The sequence below is a fragment of the Epinephelus lanceolatus genome, chromosome 9 (genome assembly GCF_041903045.1).
Source record: "Epinephelus lanceolatus isolate andai-2023 chromosome 9, ASM4190304v1, whole genome shotgun sequence".
NCBI classification, from domain to species: Eukaryota; Metazoa; Chordata; class Actinopteri; order Perciformes; family Serranidae; genus Epinephelus; species Epinephelus lanceolatus.
In genome coordinates, this window is record NC_135742.1 from 999769 (window position 1) to 1022500 (window position 22732).

Sequence of the window (22732 nt, forward strand, 5' to 3'; positions counted from 1 at the left end):
TAGCTACGGTTAGCTAGCAGCTAACTGCTACCATGGTGGACAACTTTACAGCTCTGTACATTTGGTCCGTCCAAAAAGTCACGGCTCTGGATGTAGATTTCTCCATGTTGTTACCGGCTTCTTCTTCTCTTACGTATTAACTTGTTAATCTATTACCTTGTTAACGTATTAACTCGTTAATCTATTAACTTGTTAACATATTAACTTGTTAATGCATTTAACCTTTTAACTTGTTAACGTATTAACTTGTTAATCTATTAACTTGTTTACATATTAACTTGTTAATGTATTTAACCTTTTAACTTGTTAATGTATTAACTTGTTAATCTATTAACTTGTTAACGTATTAACTTGTTAATGTATTTAACCTTTTAACTTGTTAACGTATTAACTTGTTAATCTATTAACTTGTTAACGTATTTAACCTATTAACTTGTAAACGTATTAACTTGTTAATGTATTAAATTGTTAATGTATTTAACCTTTTAACTTGTGAACGTATTAACTTGTTAATGTATTAACTTGTTAACGCATTAATTTGTTAATGTATTTAACCTTTTAACTTGTTAATCTATTAACTTGTTAACGTATTAACTTGTTAATCTATTAACTTGTTAATGTATTTAACCTATTAACTTGTTAATGTATTAACTTGTTAACGTATTAACTTGTTAATGTATTAACTTGTTAACCTATTAACTTGTTAATGTATTAACTTGTTAACCTATTAACTTGTTAATGTATTAACCTGTTAATCTATCAACTTGTTAACGTATTAACTTGTTAATGTATTAACTTGTTAACGTATTAACTTGTTAATCTATTAACTTGTTAATGTATTTAACCTATTAAATTGCTAACGTATCAATCAGTCAATCAATTTAATTTATAAAGCCCAATATCACAAATCACAATTTGCCTCACAGGGCTTTACAGCATACGACATCCCTCTGTCCTTATGACCCTCACAGCTGATCAGGAAAAACTCCCCAAAAACCCTTTAACGGAGAAAAAACGGTAGAAACCTCAGGAAGAGCAACTGAGGAGGGATCCCTCTTCCAGGACGGACAGACGAGCAATAGATGTCGTACAGAACAGATCAGCATAATAAATTAACAGTAATCCGTATGACACAATGAGACAGAGAGAGAGAGAGAGAGAGAGAGAGAGAGAGATGCAGGTAATGACAGTAGCTTACAACAACATTATTGAAAGTAATAATATTATAGTTATAGTTCTGGCTACTGTGGTACAATATGTTGAAAGTATGTATTAATATCTGGCAGTATACATGTGTGACAATAGTCATATGTGTATAATAACAGTAGAAGTATGACTAATGACTAATGATGGCAGCAGCAGCAGGAGGCATCTGGCAGGACCACGGCAGCAGCACAACCACACACATCACGTATTAACTTGTTAATCTATTAACTTGTTAACGTATTAACTTGTCAATGTATTTAACCTATTAACTTGTTAACGTATTAACTTGTTAATGTATTAACTTGTTAATGTATTAATTTGTTAATCTATCAACTTGTTAATGTATTAACTTGTTAACGTATTAACTTGCTAATCTATCAACTTGTTAATGTATTAACTTGTTAATGTATTAACTTGTTAACGTATTAACTTGTTAACCTATTAACATGTTAATGTATTAATTTGTTAATCTATCAACTTGTTAATGTATTAACTTGTTAACGTATTAACTTGCTAATATATCAACTTGTTAATGTATTAACTTGTTAACATATTAACTTGTTAACGTATTAACTTAACATATTAACTTGTTAACCTATTAACATGTTAATGTATTAATTTGTTAATCTATCAACTTGTTAATGTATTAACTTGTTAACGTATTAACTTGCTAATGTATTAACGTATTAACTTGTTAATGTATTAACTTGTTAACCTATTAACATGTTAATGTATTAATTTGTTAATCTATCAACTTGTTAATGTATTAACTTGTTAACGTATTAACTTGTTAATGTATTAACTTGTTAACCTATTAACATGTTAATGTATTAATTTGTTAATCTATCAACTTGTTAATGTATTAACTTGTTAACGTATTAACTTGTTAACCTATTAACATGTTAATGTATTAATTTGTTAATCTATCAACTTGTTAATGTATTAACTTGTTAACGTATTAACTTGCTAATATATCAACTTGTTAATGTATTAACTTGTTAACATATTAACTTGTTAACGTATTAACTTAACATATTAACTTGTTAACCTATTAACATGTTAATGTATTAATTTGTTAATCTATCAACTTGTTAATGTATTAACTTGTTAACGTATTAACTTGCTAATGTATTAACTTAACGTATTAACTTGTTAATGTATTAAGTTGTTAACCTATTAACATGTTAATGTATTAATTTGTTAATCTATCAACTTGTTAATGTATTAACTTGTTAACGTATTAACTTGTTAATGTATTAACTTGTTAACCTATTAACATGTTAATGTATTAATTTGTTAATCTATCAACTTGTTAATGTATTAACTTGTTAACGTATTAACTTGCTAATATATCAACTTGTTAATGTATTAACTTGTTAACATATTAACTTGTTAACGTATTAACTTAACATATTAACTTGTTAACCTATTAACATGTTAATGTATTAATTTGTTAATCTATCAACTTGTTAATGTATTAACTTGTTAACGTATTAACTTGCTAATATATCAACTTGTTAATGTATTAACTTGTTAACATATTAACTTGTTAATGTATTAACTTGTTAACATATTAACTTGTTAACGTATTAACTTGTTAACATATTAACTTGTTAACATATTAACGTGTTAATGTATTTAACGTATTAACTTGTTAACGTATTAACTTGTTAACATATTAACTTGTTAACGTATTAACTTGTTAACGTATTAACTTGTTAACATATTAACTTGTTAACGTATCAACTTGTTCACTTGTTCACCACAAACTTTTGGGAGTTTTGATTTTGCTTCTTTAGTTTTGCAGGAAAATCTGTCTAAACAGATCAAAGTCTCGACTTATTAAACCTTTGAACTGAATATTTCTTTGAACATCACAGATGACAGTTGTCAGAGTGAAGATCTGAGGTGACACTCAGTTGTACATTTATTAACTCCACAGCTGTCGTAGTGAGGAGACATTTCATCATTCTCTTAATGTGAATCAAAATACTAATGTCCAACAAACCATCACTCTTCTTTAGTTTGGAGTCAGAGAGCTGACAGAGTCGACCTGCTGTGGCTCAAACACCTGATAGACGTATCATTTATCTGCACCTGAGCAGTGTTCACATCTTTTCAGACAAAAGGGTGACGTTCAAAACGATGAGCACAGTTTTGTTTCCGTTTCCAGGTTAAACTACGTGTTTCCTTGAAACATGGTGAAACAGGCTTTGAGGTGCCTTTTCTCTCGTTTGGCGGGCGTGTTATTCTTTTACTTGTTAATACGAGACATGAAGACTGACACAGTGCTCCTGCTTTTTATTTATTTTTTTAACTTTTCGTTTAATTTGCACATAAATCTACATAAGACAGACCCAGATAGAAAAGGACAAAATCAGACTGATGTCACTGATACAGATATATACTCTGCTTCAGGAGAAAAACAAACAGGAACAAAAAAATTAAAATGTTATTTAGAAAAATCTGATGAAAGATAACAAGAATCTCAGTGAGCAGAAACAGTCACTGAACAAAGAACAACAATCACAAAAACAAACAAACAAACAAACAAACAAACAAAAAACAATAAGTAATCTGTTTGCTTTGGTTTGTCATCAGTGAAATGATGTTCTCAGATGTCTGATTGTCTTTAAACGCACCGAAGTGGACACTGTTGAAAAAGGTCTCGACTCTGAACAATATTTATTTACATGTTTATAACATACATCAGAATTATGACGTATGTTTTTTATTCCATCTTTTATGACGTGAACATTTCAGAAGATCTGTGAATAAAAAGGTTTCAGTTTCATCCTGCAGAGGGCAGCAGAGCTCACAACATCTCAGGACAGACCTGACTGTAAGCTGTCATCATCATCACCATCATCATCACCATCATCATCATCATCATCATCATCACCATCATCATCATCATCATCATCATCATCACCATCAGACTGAACTCTGTTCTTTGAGTTCATCCTGTTGATTCACAGTGTAAGGCTCAAACATCAGTTCTGTTATAATGTGTGTCCACTGTGTGTGTGTTTATACAGTGTGTGTGTGTGTGTGTGTGTGTGTGTGTGTGTTTATACAGTGTGTGTGTGTGTGTGTGTGTTTATACAGTGTATGTGTGTGTGTTTATACAGTGTGTGTGTGTATATGTGTGTATCCAGAGAGTGTGTGGATTCAGTGTGTGTGTGTGTGTGTGTGTGTGTGTGTGTGTTTATACTGTGTGTGTGTGTGTGTGTGTGTATATGTGTGTATTCAGAGAGTGTGTGTGTGTGTGTGTGTGTGTGTGTGTGTGTGAGTGTGTGTCGTTCAGTTTTCTCCTCTCACTTTGTGTCCAGATGTTTCTGAGCTGTGAATCTGAAATAAATCCTGTCATTGATCTGTTAGTCTCTTGATGTAAACTTGAACCTGTGCTGATCAATCAAACCTTCACACACACACACACACACACACACACACACACACACACACACACACACACACACACACACACAGCAGGGCTAATAAAGCTGATCGGGGGACATGAACATATAAACCCAGTGTTCAGGAGATGAGTTTTGACTGGTGTTAAAAATGTGTTCATGAACATCCTGAAGCATGTTGAACGTCACATGAAATATGTTCCTCTATAACTAATTTAAACTCCAGTGCTGCGACCTTTGACCTTTGGAACATCAGTCATGTGACACGTGTAGTCCAGACCAGCATCACACCACAAACATGCGCCACAGCGGGCCAAGAGGCTGCCGCCATGATCGGGTTGGTTCATACTCAGCTTCCTGTCACTGTTATGAACCTGTAAACGGTTTTGAGACAGTTACTTGTCAAATGTAATAGATTACAGATTACTAGTTACCTTGTTAAAAATGTAATGTAACTATTTTATAATAAGTGTTTTAAACTGATCGATTAAATCTGCAGCTTTGATGTTTCCTCACTTCAAACACAGTTCTGAAACCTGATTAATTCATAAAGGAGCTGTAAGTCCTCTGAGTGTGTTAATGGATGACCCAAGGCTTCCTGTTTAACACTGAGACTTAGCATAATTAAACAGACACACACACACACACACACACACACACACACACACACACATAGGAAACATCACGAACCAATCAGACATCAGGAGCTGCTCCAACCTCATTCCCTCGTCAGCTATTGATCCAGGAGGGTCCCAGAGATATAATATCTGTTCCTTCACAGAGTCCTGGTCAAGATGGCGGCACCATCACTTACAACAACATGAACTCTGCCACATGTTAAAATGTCATGTTTCCTTCACTGTTCCGTCACGTTTTTCCGTCACGTTTCCGTCACGTTTCCTTCATGTTTCTGTCACGTTTCCGTTACGTTTCCTTCATGTTTCCGTCATATTTCCTTTACATTTCCGTCATGTGTCCATCATGTTTCCTTCATGTTTCTGTCATGTTTCCGCAACGTTTCCGTCATATTTCTGTCACGTTTCCGCCACGTTTCCATCACGTTTCCGTCACGTTTCCTTTATGTTTCCATCATGTTTCCCTCATGTGTCCGTCATGTTTCCTTCATGTTTCTTTTATGTTTCCTTCACGTTTCCATCATGTTTCCTTCACGTTTCTGTCACGTTTCCATCATGTTTCCTTAATGTTTCTGTCACGTTTCCTTCATGTTTCCATCATGTTTCCTTCATGTTTCCTTAACGTTTCCTTTATGTTTCCTTCATGTAACCTTCATGTTTCCGACATGTTTCCGTCACGTTTCTGTCACGTTTCCTTCAGGTTTCCTTCATGTTTTCATCATGTTTCCTTCACGTTTCCTTCATGTTTCCGTCATGTTTCCATCATGTTTCCTTCATGTTTCCATCATGTTTCCGTCATGTTTCCTTCATGTTTCTGTCATGTTTCCTTCACGTCCATCAAGTTTCTGTCATGTTTCCTTCATGTTTCCATCATGTGTCCTTCACGGTTCCGTCACGTTTCCATCATGATTCCTTTATGTTTCCTTCATGTGTCCTTCACGTTTCCTTCATGTTTCCATCATGTTTCCTTTACGTTTCCTTCATATGTCCGTCATGTTTTAGCTTCTCTGCACTGGCTCCCTGTAAAATCCAGAATTGAATTTAAAATCCTACTGTTAACTTATAAAGCTCTAAATGGTCAAGCTCCGTCATATCTTAGTGAGCTCATAGTGCCATATTATCCCACCAGAACACTGCGCTCTGAGAACGCAGGGTTACTCGTGGTCCCTAAAGTCTCCAAAAGTAGATCAGGAGCCAGAGCCTTCAGCTATCAGGCTCCTCTCCTGTGGAATCATCTTCCTGTTACGGTCCGGGAGGCAGACACCGTCTCCACATTTAAGACTAGACTTAAGACTTTCCTCTTTGATAAAGCTTATAGTTAGGGCTGGCTCAGGCTTGCCCTGTACCAGCCCCTAGTTAGGCTGACTTAGGCCTAGTCTGCCGGAGGACCCCCCTATAATACACCGGGCACCTTCTCTCCTTCTCTCTCTCTCTCTCTCTCTCTCTCATCCTATTACTGCATCTTGCTAACTCGGCCATTCTGGATGTCACTAACTCGGCTTCTTCTCCGGAGCCTTTGTGCTCCACTGTCTCTCAGATTAACTCATATCACAGCGGTGCCTGGACAGCGTGACGTGTGTGGTTATGCTGCTGCCGTGGTCCTGCCAGATGCCTCCTGCTGCTGCTGCCATCATTAGTCATTAGTCATACTTCTACTGTTATTATACACATATGATTATTGTCACACAAGTATACTGTCAGATATTAATACATACTTTCAACATATTGTACCACAGTAGCCAGAACTATAACTATAATATTATTACTTTCAATAATGTTGTTGTAAGCTACTGTCATTACCTGCATCTCTCTCTCTCTCTCTCTCTCTGTCTCTCTCTCTCTCTCTCTGTCTCTCTCTCTGTCTCATTGTGTCATGCGGATTACTGTTAATTTATTATGCTGATCTGTTCTGTACGACATCTATTGCACGTCTGTCCGTCCTGGAAGAGGGATCCCTCCTCAGTTGCTCTTCCTGAGGTTTCTACCGTTTTTTTTCCCTGTTAAAGGGTTTTTTGGGGAGTTTTTCCTGATCAGCTGTGAGGGTCTTAAGGACAGAGGGATGTCGTATGCTGTAAAGCCCTGTGAGGCAAATTGTGATTTGTGATATTGGGCTTTATAAATAAAATTGATTGATTGATTGATTGATGTTTGCATCATGTTTCCGTAATGTTACCTACATGTTTCCATCATGTGTCCTTCACGTTTCCGTTGCGTTTCCTTCATGTTTCCCTCATGTTTCCTTCATGTTTCCTTCACGTTTCCTTCATGTTTCCATCATGGTTCCTTCATGTTTCCGTCATGGTTCCGTCATGTTTCCGTCATGTTTCTGTCATGTTTCTGTCATGTTTCCTTCATGTGTCCTTCATGTTTCCTTCATGTTTCCCTCACATTTCCTTCTTGTTTCCATCATGTTTTCTTCATGTTTCCGCCATGTTTCCTTCACGTGTCCTTCATGTTTCCGTCATGTTTACTTCATATTTCTGTCACATTTCCGTCATGTTTCCTTCACGTTTCCGTCATGTTTCCTTAATGTTTCCTTCATGTTTCCTTCATGTATCCTTCATGTTTCCTTAATGTGTCCGTCATGTTTCCATCACGTGTCCTTCATTTTCCCGTCATGTTTCCTTCATTTTTCCGTCATGGTTCCTCCTTGTTTCTTTCTTGTGTCCGTTATATATCCATCATGTTTCCATCATGTTTCTGTCATGTTTCCTTCATGTGTCTGTCATGTTTCCTTTATGTTTCCTTTATCTTTCCTTCATGTGTCCTTCATGTTTTGATCATGTTTTTGTCATGTGTCCTTAATGTTTCGGTCATGTTTCCACCACGTTTCCTTCATGTGTCTTTCATGTTTCCATCATGTTTACTTCATGTTTCCATCACGTTTCTGTCATGTTTCCTTCACGTTTCCCTCATGTTTCCTTAATGTTTCCTTCACGTTTCCGTCACATTTCCTTCATGTTTCCATCATGTTTCTGTCACGTTTCAGTCATGTTTCCTTCATGTTTCCTTCATGTGTCCTTCATGTTTCCTTCATGTTTCCGTCATGTTTCTGTCATGGTTCCTCCGTGTTTCCTTCTTGTGTCCGTTATATTTCCATCATATTTCCTTCATGTTTCCTTTATGTTTTCTTCATGTGTCCGTCATGTTTCCTTCATGTTTCCTTCATGTTTCCATCATGTTTCCTTCATGTGTCCTTCATGTTTCCATCATGTTTTTGTCATGTGTCCTTAATGTTTCCATCATGTTTCCTTCATGTGTCCATCATGTTTCTTTCATGTTTCCTTCAGGTTTCCTTCATGTGTCCGTCATGTTTCCTTCATGTATCCTTCATGTGTCCGTCATGTTTCCTTTATATTTACTTCATGTTTCCTTCATCTGTCCGTCATGTTTCCGTCATGTTTCCGTCATGTTTCCTTCCTTCCTATCTTTCTTGGTATGGCATGTCTCAGAGCATCTCAGTGAACTGGCACGGAGCTTCTCAGTAAACTGGTACAGAGCATCTTAGTAAACTGGTACAGAGCCTCTCAGTAAATTGGTATTGAGTGTCTCAGTAAACTGGTACGAAGCCTCTCAGTAAACTGGTACAGAGTGTCTCAGAGCGTCTCAGTAAACTGGTACGGAGCATCTCAGAGCGTCTCAGTAAACTGGTACGGAGCTTCTCAGTAAACTGGTACGGAGCGTCTCAGAGCCTCTCAGTTAACTGGTACAGAGTGTCTCAGTTAACTGGTACAGAGCCTCTCAGTAAACTGGTACGGAGCATTTCAGTAAACTGGTACGGAGGGTCTCAGTTAACTGGTACAGAGCCTCTCAGTAAACTGGTATGGAGCGTCTCAGTAACTGGGACAGAGCATCTCAGTAAACTGGTATGGAGCGTCTCAGTTAACTGGGACAGAGCATCTCAGTAAACTGGTACAGAGCGTCTCAGCAAACTGGCACGGAGCATCTCAATAAACTGGGACAGAGCCTCTCAGTAAACTGGTACGGAGCCTCTCAGTAAACTGGTACGAAGCCTCTCAGTAAACTGGTACAGAGCCTCTCAGTAAACTGGGACAGAGCGTCTCAGTAAACTGGTACGGAGCGTCTCAGTAAACTGGTACGGAGCCTCTCAGTAAACTGGTACGAAGCCTCTCAGTAAACTGGTACAGAGCCTCTCAGTAAACTGGTACAGAGCCTCTCAGTAAACTGGGACAGAGCGTCTCAGTAAACTGGTACAGAGCCTCTCAGTAAACTGGTATGAAGTGTCTCAGTTAAGTGGGACAGAGCATCTCAGTAAACTGGTACAGAGCGTCTAAGTAACAGCGTCTCAGTAAACTGGTACAGAGCGTCTCAGTAAACTGGTACAGAGCGTCTCAGCAAACTGGTATGGAGCGTCTCAGTAAACTGGGACAGAGCCTCTCAGTAAACTGGTACGGAGCCTCTCAGTAAACTGGGACAGAGCGTCTCAGGAAACTGGTACAGAGCATCTCAGTAAACTGGTACGGAGCGTCTTAGTTAACTTTTACAGAGCCTCTCAGTAAACTGGTATGGAGCCTCTCAGTAAACTGGTACAGAGACTCTCAGTTAACTGGTACAAAGCCTTTCAGTAAACTGGTATGGAGCCTTTCAGTAAACTGGTATGGAGCCTCTCAGTAAACTGGTACGGAGCGTCTCAGGAAACTGGTACGGAGCGTCTCAGGAAACTGGCATGGAGCGTCTTAGTTAACTGGTACAGAGCCTCTCAGTAAACTGGTACGGAGCGTCTCAGTAAACTGGTACAGAGCCTCTCAGTAAACTGGTACGGAGCGTCTCAGTAAACTGGGACAGAGCATCTCGGTAAACTGGTACAGAGCATCTCAGTAAACTGGTACAGAGCGTCTCAGCAAACTGGTATGAAGCGTCTCAGTAAACTGGTACGGAGTGTCTCCACATTAAAGCTGTGTGGTTGTTCTGGTCTCTTCGCTGCAGGCGGCTGTTTGACTGTGATGCTGTCTGACACTGTGCCTGTGCAACCTGCTACACACACACACACACACAAACACACACACACACACACACACACACACACACAAACTGTCCCTCAGGGAATCAGTGAGCTACAAAGGCGTCCCAGCATGCATCTCTCTGTTCGCCTTACAACACACTCAGCTGGAAACAAAAAGAGCAACACTCTGTGTGTGTGTGTGTGTGCGTGTGTGTGTGTGTGTGTGTGTGTGTGTGCGTGTGTGTGTGTGTGTGTGTGTGGACTCAGTGGCCTGGAAGCTGAAGGAAACTCTCCTCATGATCCTGAACACAGAGACATAAAACAGTGAGGTCATACGTGTCCTACTTCAGGTTTGCAGCTGAGATCAGAGCACGAGACAGTGATGTCATCAAGAGGCTTCCACTTGGAGGCTCACGCTAACAGACAGATGCTAACAGACAGATGCTAACAGACAGAGGTGGCATTCTCCTTAAGTGACATGAGATCCAAAACACACGTCTTTTTCTCAGTGTGAGTTAAATTCATCAGATTATTAAACAACATTTCTCTTTTTGTTTTAGCAGGATTTCAGTTTTTCATTGCCAAAGACAGGTCGTGATGCAGACAGGTAGTTCACTCATCCTCCGACCGGCCCGTGACAGACATTGATCGACAGATGGTTGATCCAATCACCTGCTGAGAATTATTTAAAGCACCCGCCCGCCTTGTTTGAAGCAGTTTCCAGTGACGGCGTCTCAGATGGTTCAGAGTAACAAACCATCTGGAGTGTCATATCAGCGCTGATATCCCAGGGATCCACACATATTGCTCGGCCAACTCGACCAGCCTGGGGAATTGTTCTGTTTGTTTTCACCAGTTAACAGGCTTCGCATCCAGAGAGAGTGTGTGTTTGTGTGTGTGTGTGTGTGTGTGTGTGTGTGTGGGGGGGGGGGGGGGGGGGGGGGGGGGGGGGGGGGGTGTCATCCCAGAGGACGTTTTTTAAACCTCTGTTTAAGCACTGTTGGATGCCTCTGAATGTTGGGCCCCAGGATGCAGCACCACGACTGTAGCAGCCGAGTCACAGCTCCCTGTGTGTCAGAGCAGGACTGCTGATTTCAAAACCACGTTTCATCCATGTGGTGACATTTAACTGTGATGTGACTCTGCAGTGAACACTGTCAGACAGTCATTAAAGCTGTGGTAGCGTGTGTCAATGTAGCTCATAACATCCCTCACTGTCCACCATGTTTACAGGTCTCATGTCCTTTTCCACCTGAAAACAAAGCCTCTGAGTTATTGTCCTCACACACATCACTGCAGCCTCTTCTGGCTGACACTAGGGCTGAGAATCACCACAGGATCCACAACACAATATTATCACCATACTTAAGTCACGATAAACTGTCATTACAGTTTTAAATGTTGTGATATGCTGAGAAATGTGATCAAATATATCAGGATTTATTACCTTTTTTCACCTGTAAATGTTGTCCCCAAAGGAAACTTGTTGCAGCAGTAAATTGATCTGTTGGACTGAAAAAGCAATTGATTATATTATTCTGGTAGGCTGCCTAAAGTTTAATTTGTATTTGTAATGTTAATAACTTATATTATAAAACACTATACTTGGCACTGTGTGACGATACGCTGGTTATTTTCTGACATTTTAATAATATTTTTGGAAATCTATTTATATTTTTTTTGGCCATTTCAGTAACATTTATTCACACAATTAATATCTTTCTGACATTTTATCAACATTTTTTCTGACTTTTAGAAAATATTTTTTTCAGACAATTTCATAATATATTTTGGACATGTTATCAATATTTTTTTCTGACTTTAAAATAAAAAAAAAATCTGAAATGTTATGTTATCATTTTCGGACATATTTAAAAAATATTTTTGAACATTTTATACTTTTTTTTTTTTTTTTTCTGATATGCCACTGACTCCTTACTGGCAGGAATAAGAGACATGAAACGGCCTTAAAGATGGCGGACCTTGAACAGAAACAATTTCCCCCCGGGGATTAATAAAGTATTCTGAATCTGAATCTGACTTCCGGTTCAAGTCAGGAGTTAGGAGCTAGCAGTATACAATTAAGAGACTCGGGATGCAGCCTTGGTTTATCCACCGTCTTTGCTTTTACACAAACTGTTGCTCAACAAAGATGGGAAATATGATTGGCTTTAAGAAGCATCAGTCATAAGCACAGCCTCTTGCTATTGGCTGGCTCCCTGCCCAATCAGAAGGTCAGAGTGCAGCGGCCATTTTGATTTGGAGTTATGGACAGTGTTTACATGGGATCTGGAGATATTATGGACAACATGTAGAGAGATTAAAGCCTAAGATTTAAAGTGATGGACATCAGTCTGTGGATGTTTATGGATGTGATAGTGTGTTTGGACTGAATATCTCTCTGGATATAACGGTACATCACCTGAGCTTTTGTGAATGTAACAGGACTGTTTTTGTCTAAATATTATTGATGGGTGGATCATGATGAGGCTTCATGGGTGAGTTCTAACTGTTAGTTTGTTGGTGGTCTGACAGACAATGACTGAACCTGCTGCAGTGTCTGTATCTGGAAATGATTTGCATCAATTGAATCACAAGAATCTGAGCTTTCTAACGACACGTCGCACCAGTGACCACTTCATTATAGACAGAAGCTAACGGACAAAATTGTTAGCTTCTGTCTGTGAGCTACCTTCTGTCTGTGAGCTTCTGTCTGTTAGCTACCTTCTGTCTGTTAGCTACCTTCTGTCTGTTAGCTACCTTCTGTCTGTGAGCTTCTGTCTTTTAGCTACCTTCTGTCTGTGAGCTTCTGTCTGTGAGCTTCTGTCTGTTAGCTACCTTCTGTCTGTGAGCTTCTGTCTGTGAGCTTCTGTCTGTTAGCTACCTTCTGTCTGTTAGCTTCTGTCTTTTAGCTACCTTCTGTCTGTTAGCTACCTTCTGTCTGTTAGCTTCTGTCTTTTAGCTACCCTCTGTCTGTTAGCTACCTTCTGTCTGTGAGCTTCTGTCTTTTAGCTACCTTCTGTCTGTGAGCTTCTGTCTGTGAGCTTCTGTCTGTTAGCTACCTTCTGTCTGTTAGCTTCTGTCTTTTAGCTACCTTCTGTCTGTTAGCTACCTTCTGTCTGTTAGCTTCTGTCTTTTAGCTACCTTCTGTCTGTTAGCTTCTGTCTTTTAGCTACCTTCTGTCTGTGAGCTACCTTCTGTCTGTGAGCTTCTGTCTGTTAGCCTTTGTTACCTTCTGTCTGTTAGCTTCTGTCTGTTAGCTACCTTCTGTCTGTGAGCTTCTGTCTGTGAGCTACCTTCTGTCTGTTAGCTTCTGTCTGTTAGCTACCTTCTGTCTGTTAGCTTCTGTCTGTTAGCTACCTTCTGTCTGTGAGCTTCTGTCTGTGAGCTACCTTCTGTCTGTGAGCTTCTGTCTGTTAGCCTTTGTTACCTTCTGTCTGTTAGCTTCTGTCTGTTAGCTACCTTCTGTCTGTTAGCCTTTGTTACCGTCTGTCTGTTAGCTTCTGTCTGTTAGCTACCTTCTGTCTGTTAGCCTTTGTTACCGTCTGTCTGTTAGCTTCTGTCTGTTAGTTTCTAACAGTCAAAATATACAGACAGAAGCTCACAGACACAATTAAACAGACAGAAGCTAAAGGCCCGAACATACTCGGGCGGAACGTACGCGGAACGAACTCTGCGGAGGTCCGCCCGGACCAAAAGCGGACGCCCGCAAGCCCTGTGCGCATAAAGCTCAGATTTTAGGACCGCGCAGACTCCGCTCTGCGCACCAGTGACTGCTTGGCATGTATTTTTCACATCGACGTGCAAGAATTGTGGGTAATGTAGTGTGTTTCACGGACATTTTTACAGGAAACTACAACGCAGAAGTGCGCTCGACTACGGAAGCCCGAATGACTGCGGACATTCCTCGCAGAGACCGCTCCGCTTATAGTACGCCGAGTATGTTCGGACCTTAACACACAGATTTTGGATGTTAGCTTGTGTCCGTTACCTTCTAAAGGTCAAACTTTAACCGAAGCTAGAAGCTAACAGCTAAAATCTAACTGTCAAAATTTGGGTCAAAGACGAATAAGGATTTGAAAATTGAAAATAAATCAAATTGGCTAAAAATGCCAATTTAGGCACTTTCTATCTTTATTACAGTGTTCTGTATATAACTCAACAAAAATAAAAATGCAATTAACATTTTTCAGTCAATCATATGGATAATCCCATGGAAAATGTCCTTCCTGGGTAACGGGAATGGAAAATTAATTAAAATGTCTACCATTGTTGGCATATAAAAGTTTATAGATAACTATAGTTAGAGCTCAACAAACAATTACTGCTCAGAAAACAACATTTTCATCACAATTAATGTGATATATTTGGATATTTATACTGAAATGGGTTCATTAGTTGCTGTTGATCACACAATGTTCCATGCCAAAAAGAGAAAAAAGATGGAAAATGTCTTAAAATGTTTTATAGTAAAGGTAAAAGGGTTGTTATTGTATCCTCAACTCAAGAAACATGATTGAGTAATATAACATGAAAATCTGGGTTAAATTACTTGACTGTGTCATTGTTACCCGGAATGACATACTGCAAGATTTCAAAGTAACTATCATTAAAGGCTGTCTCAGAACATCATTTTTTCAACAAACATACATAATACAAAGAGACTGACAGCTGTTAAAGATCTGAAAAGATGTTTTTTAATCTTTCATTTCATGCAACAGTGTAACTCATTTATCAAGTAATGCAATGATGCAGCTGACAAATTGACCCGGTGGATATTTAACCATCTGAAAGTAGTTGAAAACTAGAAGAGCACTCAGAGAGTGCAGACCTCCGCCATGTAGGTGATATTCCCTCCCCCTCTGCATCAGATTTTGCAGCCTGCATCACAATGAGGTTATTTGCATCACTATCATTATTAGGTTATATATGCCGTCACCATGGAGACACTGTGGTGCATTTACTTCGTTTTTATTTTGTACCAACACAGAATATAATCCTTTTTTGTATTTTTCACTTTCTTTTTTTCCAACACAGAACATTAATTTCAACTTTAGAATTACAACAATATTTAGCAAGTAGAACGAGACGTTCTTTCCGGCCACCAGATGGCGCTATTTTCACCATCTTAATTGCTGCTGAGGCTGTCAGACCATGGCCTTTATGTATTATTTTATCCACTTTGCTTCAACCGATCACCACCAAAATTTTATCATCTGTTCCTTGTCCCATTATCCACCTTTCCTGGAAACAAACAAACAAACAAACAAACAGACAGACAAACAGAACAACGCCGGTGAAAACATAACCTCCTTGGCGGAGGTAAATATATTTTTCTCTATAAACATTATCGTTAGCTCAATTGACATTAATGTAATCATTATTTAATGTAATCAGGTGTTTCACCCCTTACAGATCATGGTTTACTTATGAGAATTCACTCGTTTTTCATTAAAAAATAACTTTCAAACTGATTTCTTTTAGTACACTGGCAAAAATGAGGCATTCACTATTCTATTTGGCCATTTTTTGATATTAATGTTTCTCTTGGAGTTGATGGTCTGAAAATTCATCATCATGATCAGAGCTGATCTCAAGTTCATCTTCATTTTCAGACAATTCCTCCTCGACTTCACTATCCTGATCAAGGACATGTTCCAGAGCCTCCTGGGCTGTCATTCTCTTCTCTTGTGTCTCGATTTGCAAGAAATGTGATATTTTTACTGTTCCTCCATTATCACTGCTGTGTCAGTAGTCATTTTCATTTACATGTTCATTACACTAATCAAGTCCAGCAGAAACGTTTCATGCTCCAAAACTTAATAAAAACATGTTTTCTGTGTTCTTAAACTTTGAAACGGGTCAGTTTGGCCCACAACACAACAGGAGGGGTAACTAAAACATCTAAGCCTTTTGCAATGAGTGTAAACCTATTTTGATATTTTTTTTCCTTTTTACTGATCAGCCTTCACTAAATCACAATACCTTGCTCTCTTTTCCTCAAGATACTCAGCCCTAGCTTGTGGATCAGCATTCTTCCTGGCCCTGTATAGTCTCTGCCTCTCTTTATCAGACAGCAGCATCTGGAAGAACAAAACTGACCCTGAAACATCAAAAGCTATACTAAAACCTTATTAAAAACATAAATATTAGATTGTAGCATTATTATTGATTCATTTTTGGACAATAACTTCACAAAAATCTATGATAATGGCCTGTGTTCATTGAATCAGATAAATTCAAGATAAATAACAGAAAATGCCATAAAAGTTAAAAAAAAATACATAATATTGTTATTAATATAATATAACAATATCAAGTCAATGCCTAAAAAGCTACAGATATTAATACAAATCTGTACTGATAAACATGTCCACTCTGGATAACAGAGGACATGTCCTGGGTAACAGAAGCTCTTTGTTATCCAGGAAGGACAAAAAAACACTTTTCCCTTTATAATCAGGCTTTATTTAGGCCTACTGTGGGAAACTATAACTTAAACTTCAACACATTAATGTCATATTTCACATGAAATAGGTAGTTTTTAAATATATAAACATCATAAATGTTTTATTAGCGTTATCCAGAAAGACACATGATTTGAGGACATCACACCAGTGACCGAAAAGGTCAAAATATCAACATTTTAAGAGAGACTTTCTGACCTTGTAATGTGTTTTGGGGGTCCGTCAGAATCTTCTGGCTGATACAACAGTCTGTCACATGACTATCCAAATCCAAATATGGTAATATATAGCCACTATAGTCTGTTACCCAGGAAGGACATCATGGAAATACAAATATGGAGACAAAAGTATTTCTTGCATTAAAATGTAAATAAGCTTAGCATTGTTACTATATTTGCATATGTCATTGCAAACATTAACACAATTATGCCCCAGTAGATAATTAATGCTTTTATTAAGATTTCTGACATTTTTGGCACATTTTTGTACTTAGATTTAAGCAGGGACGTTACCCACGAAGGACAGTTTGGTACTTTTGAGCTCAATAGCTCCTTAAATTTTCATTTCTTATAGTGAATACTCATATGAGTAAATAAAGAGGGGAGAGTTGAGTAACATAATGTAGTGTTTTGAAATATTTATATATTTTTAACATTATAAATATGCTTTGGACACCAGAATTGACATGCCACGTCTTTGACCCACTTAACAGACAGAATCTAACGAACAGACCCTAACAGATAAAAACTAGCAGACAGATGTTGGCCGTTAGCTTTTGTCTGTTAGCTTTTGTCCATTACCTTCTAAAAGTCAAAATTTAACACGTGACAGAAGCTAACGGACAGATGCTAACAGACTAAATTTAACAGACAGATTTTTGGCCGTTGGCTTCTAACAGACAGAAGCTAAGCTCAGACAGAAGCTCAGGCTCTCATGTGTAACTAAATCAGACTAGAAGATTCAGGTCTCTGGTCGGGAGGTAAATCTGTTTCACCTTTTTCTCCTCAGTTTGGAATATCTCTAAAGACTACAGTACCCATGAGCCTCAGAGGCTGTTGCAATGGAGATGACTCCGTCCTGTGCTATGACATCAGTGTTACATGTTTAATCAAACATGTTTGAAATCTCTGAGTTCTTCCAACAACATCAACTGCACGGCAACAGAGCCTGAAGCTCTCTGATTGGACGATTATTCAGTGGACCTGATGGATGTTTTTTCACAGCGGACATTTTGACCTGTCAGAGGACAAAGCTCAGGTGACACTGGTCACTTTAACTATGGCTCCGTTCCATTAAGTGTCAAAGTCAGCCAGCGTGTACGATACCAAGGCCTCCTCTAAATGGAATGCAGCCATCATTAATGTAACATATGTGTTCTTTACGACACGTCAGAGTGAAAAACATCTGTTGAGTTCATCTGTCAATCTGTTCTGAGTGGAACCTGAAGGAAATTCACCTGGTCAGGTTTTAACTCAGCGTGTGAATGTGTTGGAACACACGTCAGATGTGACATCACCCTCTGTGTGTGTGTGTGTGTGTGTGTGTGTGTGTTAATTATGAGGTATATCTGGCGAGCAGAGGGGATGGGGGGTAGGAATGCTTGTTTCCGTGGCAACCAGGGATGTGGGGCTGCATCCCCGTTGCCGCGGCAACATTGCATGCTGGCAGTGGACGGGGTGATGAATGTGATTTAAAAACGGAAACAACCATAGAAGAAGAAGAAGAAGACGAAGAGCTGAGTCTGAGTGGTGGAGTTCTTCTTCTGCTGCTCCTGATTTTTTATTTTTTTTTATCTTGCCAGAACACAGATTATTGATTATTGATCACAGATCACAGTGTGACATATTCATGATACTCAGCCTGCACAAACAAAGATGATGAACATTCGTCAGATGAAATGGAGCTACAGTTCTGAGCCTGATATGAAGTTTAACACGCATGTTCACTGAGCCTCAGGTGAGACTGACGGTGTTTATCAGATGATGACTCAGTGAAATGTTGAATGAGGAAGTCGGTCAGGTGCTCTGTTAAACTGATCCAACATGGCCGCTGGCTCTCAAACTTCCTTATGTTACAGCTAAACACTGAAATATGTGTCTGAAAACACCTGAGCAGAGAAAGAGGCGCCACTGTGACAGAATCTGGATTCATATTTGATCAACACTGTGTTTGACAGTTTGAAATTCACAAGCAGTCATATGGATGATTGACAGCTGTGTCAGAGACTCCTTGCCTCTGATTGGTTGGTTTTGGTCACATGTTGTGGGGACATTAGAAAGGCTGTAAGGAAACAGGAGTCTGATTTTCTTTTCTTTTTTTTACAGATTATTTTTCTAATTTCCTGCTGTGTGAATACGCAACACGTTCTCATCAAATACTGCTAAACATCAAAATATGATGCGTTACCTTTCCTCCTGCGTCACGTGTGAACGCTCTGAGACACTCAGTCTGTCTCCATGTAGCAGAGAAATGGATTTATTGAGTCAGTCTGACTAAAACTGGACATTTAAGATCCATGTTAAACATAAAGACTGTCAGTTTGCACTCGTTAGATGTTTCCTGTCTTTTCAAAATAAACATCTCTTCACAGGAAGTGTTCAGTTTCTGCTTGTTACATGCATACAGTCTTTTTCAAAATAAACTTGCAACCACTGTCAAAGAGTAACAGAGTTATGTAATTAAACTACAGTTACTAAATGTTGGTGATTACAGAGGAGTTATATCGAACATCTTTTCAGTATAACGTTTATAATAAAACATAAAAGTGACTGTTTCAGCTTTATTGCTCAGTTTAAAACACTTGTTGGAAAAGTACTCAAAATCATCAAATGTAATACATTACTCAACTTTGATGAAGTAATTGAAACAGTTACTTATTAACAGTAACTAGTAACCTGACACATTTCATAAGTAACTGTCCCAGCAGGGCTTCCTTACAACGTCAGTAAAACACTTTGATTTTTTACATGTACTGCCATGTTTGGGCAGAAAATAAGGAGGCGTGTTACTGACATCATGTAATGTCATGTGACATATGTCACTAGCGTAGCATGCTACACATACAAGATGGCGGCGGTGCCCAGAGTGGCAGCGGCTCTCTGATCTCTGAAACAGACTCAAACAGTTACAAGACATATTCCATAACCCTGCTCTAAAGGTGCAGTCCACTGTTTATGTTACATGTACAACAGCTTCATACAGGTTATTTATTTATTCTATTTATTTCTGATTTTATGAACATTTATGTCGTCGGTCTTTTACCTGCTTGTTTTAATGACGAGTCCGCTCCTGATCAGATGGAGCACTGCTAATCTCTTTGTACAGTGACAACAAAGGCGTTCTGCTCTACTAGTTATTACAATAAGTTATTACAATAAGTTATTACATCAAGTTATTACAATAAGTTATTACAATAAGTTATTACATCAAGTTATTACATTAAGTTATTACAATAAGTTATTACATCAAGTTATTACAGTAAGTTATTACAATAAGTTATTACATCAAGTTATTACAGTAAGTTATTACAATAAGTTATTACAATAAGTTATTAAATTAAGTTATTACATCAAGTTATTACAATAAGTTATTACATCAGGTTATTACATTAAGTTATTACAATAAGTTATTACATTAAGTTATTACATCAAGTTATTACAATAAGTTATTACATTAAGTTATTACAATAAGTTATTACATTAAGTTATTACAATAAGTTATTACATCAAGTTATTACAATAAGTTATTACATGAAGTTATTACATCAAGTTATTACAATAAGTTATTACAGTAAGTTATTACAATAAGTTATTACATTAAGTTATTACATCAAGTTATTACAGTAAGTTATTACATCAAGTTATTACATTAAGTTATTACAGTAAGTTATTACAGTATGTTATTACAATAAGTTATTACAATAAGTTATTACATTAAGTTATTACATCAAGTTATTACATTAAGTTATTACATTAAGTTATTACAATAAGTTATTACATTAAGTTATTACAATAAGTTATTACATCAAGTTATTACATTAAGTTATTACAATAAGTTATTACAATAATAGTTATTCTACCTCTAATAACTTGTATATCACCTCACTGTCATTCTCTGTTTGTCCACCAGGTGCTCTCAGACTTTCACCTGATGCCTCGTCCACCTGCTCACCTGTTTCCACTTGAACTCATCAGCCCTGCAGAGATTCACTCAGTCATCTCCATTCAGTACTGGCTGAGGCCCTGGAGCCTCTGGACCTGGACCTGGACCTGGACCTGGACCAGGACCAGGACCTGGACCAGGACCTGTCTGTAAGCCTCTGCCCTGACTTCAGTGGTGAATCACTGAACACCATCACTCAGTGTGTCGTCTGTGTCTGAGGATCAGTTCTGTTTCCCATCAAAGACACACACACTGACTCTGACTCTGTCTCTGTCTCTGACTCTGTCTCTGTCTCTGACTCTGTCTCAGACTCTGTCTCTGACTCTGTTTCTGTCTCTGTCTCTGACTCTGTCTCTGACTCTGTCTCTGACTCTGACTCTGTCTCTGACTCTGTTTCTGACTCTGTCTCTGACTCTGTTTCTGACTCTGACTCTGTCTCTGACTCTGTTTCTGACTCTGACTCTGTCTCTGTCTCTGACTCTGACTCTGTCTCTGACTCTGACTCTGTCTCTGACTCTGTCTCTGTCTCTGACTCTGACTCTGTCTCTGTCTCTGACTCTGACTCTGTCTGTGTCTCTGTCTCTGACTCTGTCTCTGACTCTGACTCTGTCTCTGTCTCTGTCTCTGACTCTGTCTCTGACTCTGACTCTGTCTGTGTCTGTGTCTGTGTCTCTGACTCTGTCTGTGTCTCTGTCTCTGTCCTGCAGCAGCTGCACAGTGTGTCCTCCTGGATTATTCAGTCTTATCTGATAAAGAGGAACTGTTTGTCAAAGTCTTGAAAAAAAATTAAAGAAAAAATCTTGAAGAATTTTTTTTAAAGAAAACGTGCCCGTCAAGATGTTTTCTTTAACAAATGACATTTTATTTGACAACAATTTTGCTTTTTTTCTTTTAGATTATTTTGTCCTGTAATAAAGGAGGTAACATAAACAAAGTTTATTAGTAGCGAACAGTCCCTAACCCTGGCCGCCGTACACGGGTTATAAATGTGACCATTAACTGTGAAGGTATGGTTGTTGGCGCGCGGGAACGAGCACGTGTCGCTTCATTAATTCAACACACATCAGAGAGAAACTCGTGCACGCGCTCCAGCGGCCGCGCGCATCCTCTCCTCTCCTGTCCATGAACGCGCAGCATCCAAGGACGGACCGCGGGCTCGCGAGCTTCAGGTCATCTGGAAGTCCGCGAGCATCAACCGACAGAAAGGCGACGGACAGCACCGACACACCAACACACACACACACCAACACACACACACACACACACACCGACACACACACAGAGACATCAGATGAGGAGAGAACAAGGAGAGATTGGTTCAGTGTGAGAGAGCCGTGATGGAGACGCGGTGAATCAACAGGACGAGGCGCGAGACGGTCTCAACAATGTCAGCGGGGTTTGTTCCGTTAAACTGTCAATGAACACCAACATTTGATCCACCACAGAAGAAGAAACCGGGACTGGATCCTCCGGTGTGACACGGTGAGGCGCACAGCACCGAGCACTCGGCACCGGAGGGCTTCAATATTTCACTTAGTAATTAATACAACAACAACATCCACCTTTAACCTGACGGACCCGAGGACCGGACAGAACCGGACACGGCACCAGCTGACGGTACCGAGCCCACACTGGGAGCACTGGGAGCACTGGGAGAGATCACCGTGATCTGAAGAAATCACAGACGGTGAAATCAACAGGAGACTCGACGACGCAGTTTGTAACGGAATTCTGACCCTGAGGCGGAGAACTGGGTTGGATCTGACAGAGACCTGCTGCAGGACCAGGACCAGGATCTGAACCAGGACCAGGACCAGGACCAGGACCAGGATCTGAGTCGTCTGTAAACAGTGAGTCAGACTTGATTCCATCTGAGTCTCTGTC

General features: G+C 38.9%; 2 protein-coding genes across 3 annotated transcripts in view; both read left to right on the forward strand.

Annotated features, from left to right (window-relative positions):
* Window positions 1-22732, forward strand: part of dok2 (docking protein 2) — a 64897-nt gene that overhangs the window by 25564 nt on the left and 16601 nt on the right. The window lies entirely within an intron of this gene.
* Window positions 21948-22732, forward strand: part of grin1b (glutamate receptor, ionotropic, N-methyl D-aspartate 1b) — a 90242-nt gene continuing 89457 nt past the window's right edge. The window contains exon 1 of one of the 2 annotated variants that reach the window (XM_078171135.1): window positions 21948-22698. In XM_078171135.1, coding sequence (XP_078027261.1) covers window position 22698 — 1 coding nt within the window. In that variant the 5' untranslated portion in view covers window positions 21948-22697. The remainder of the gene's footprint in view (window positions 22699-22732) is intronic. The other variant, XM_078171136.1, reaches the window with a different exon arrangement.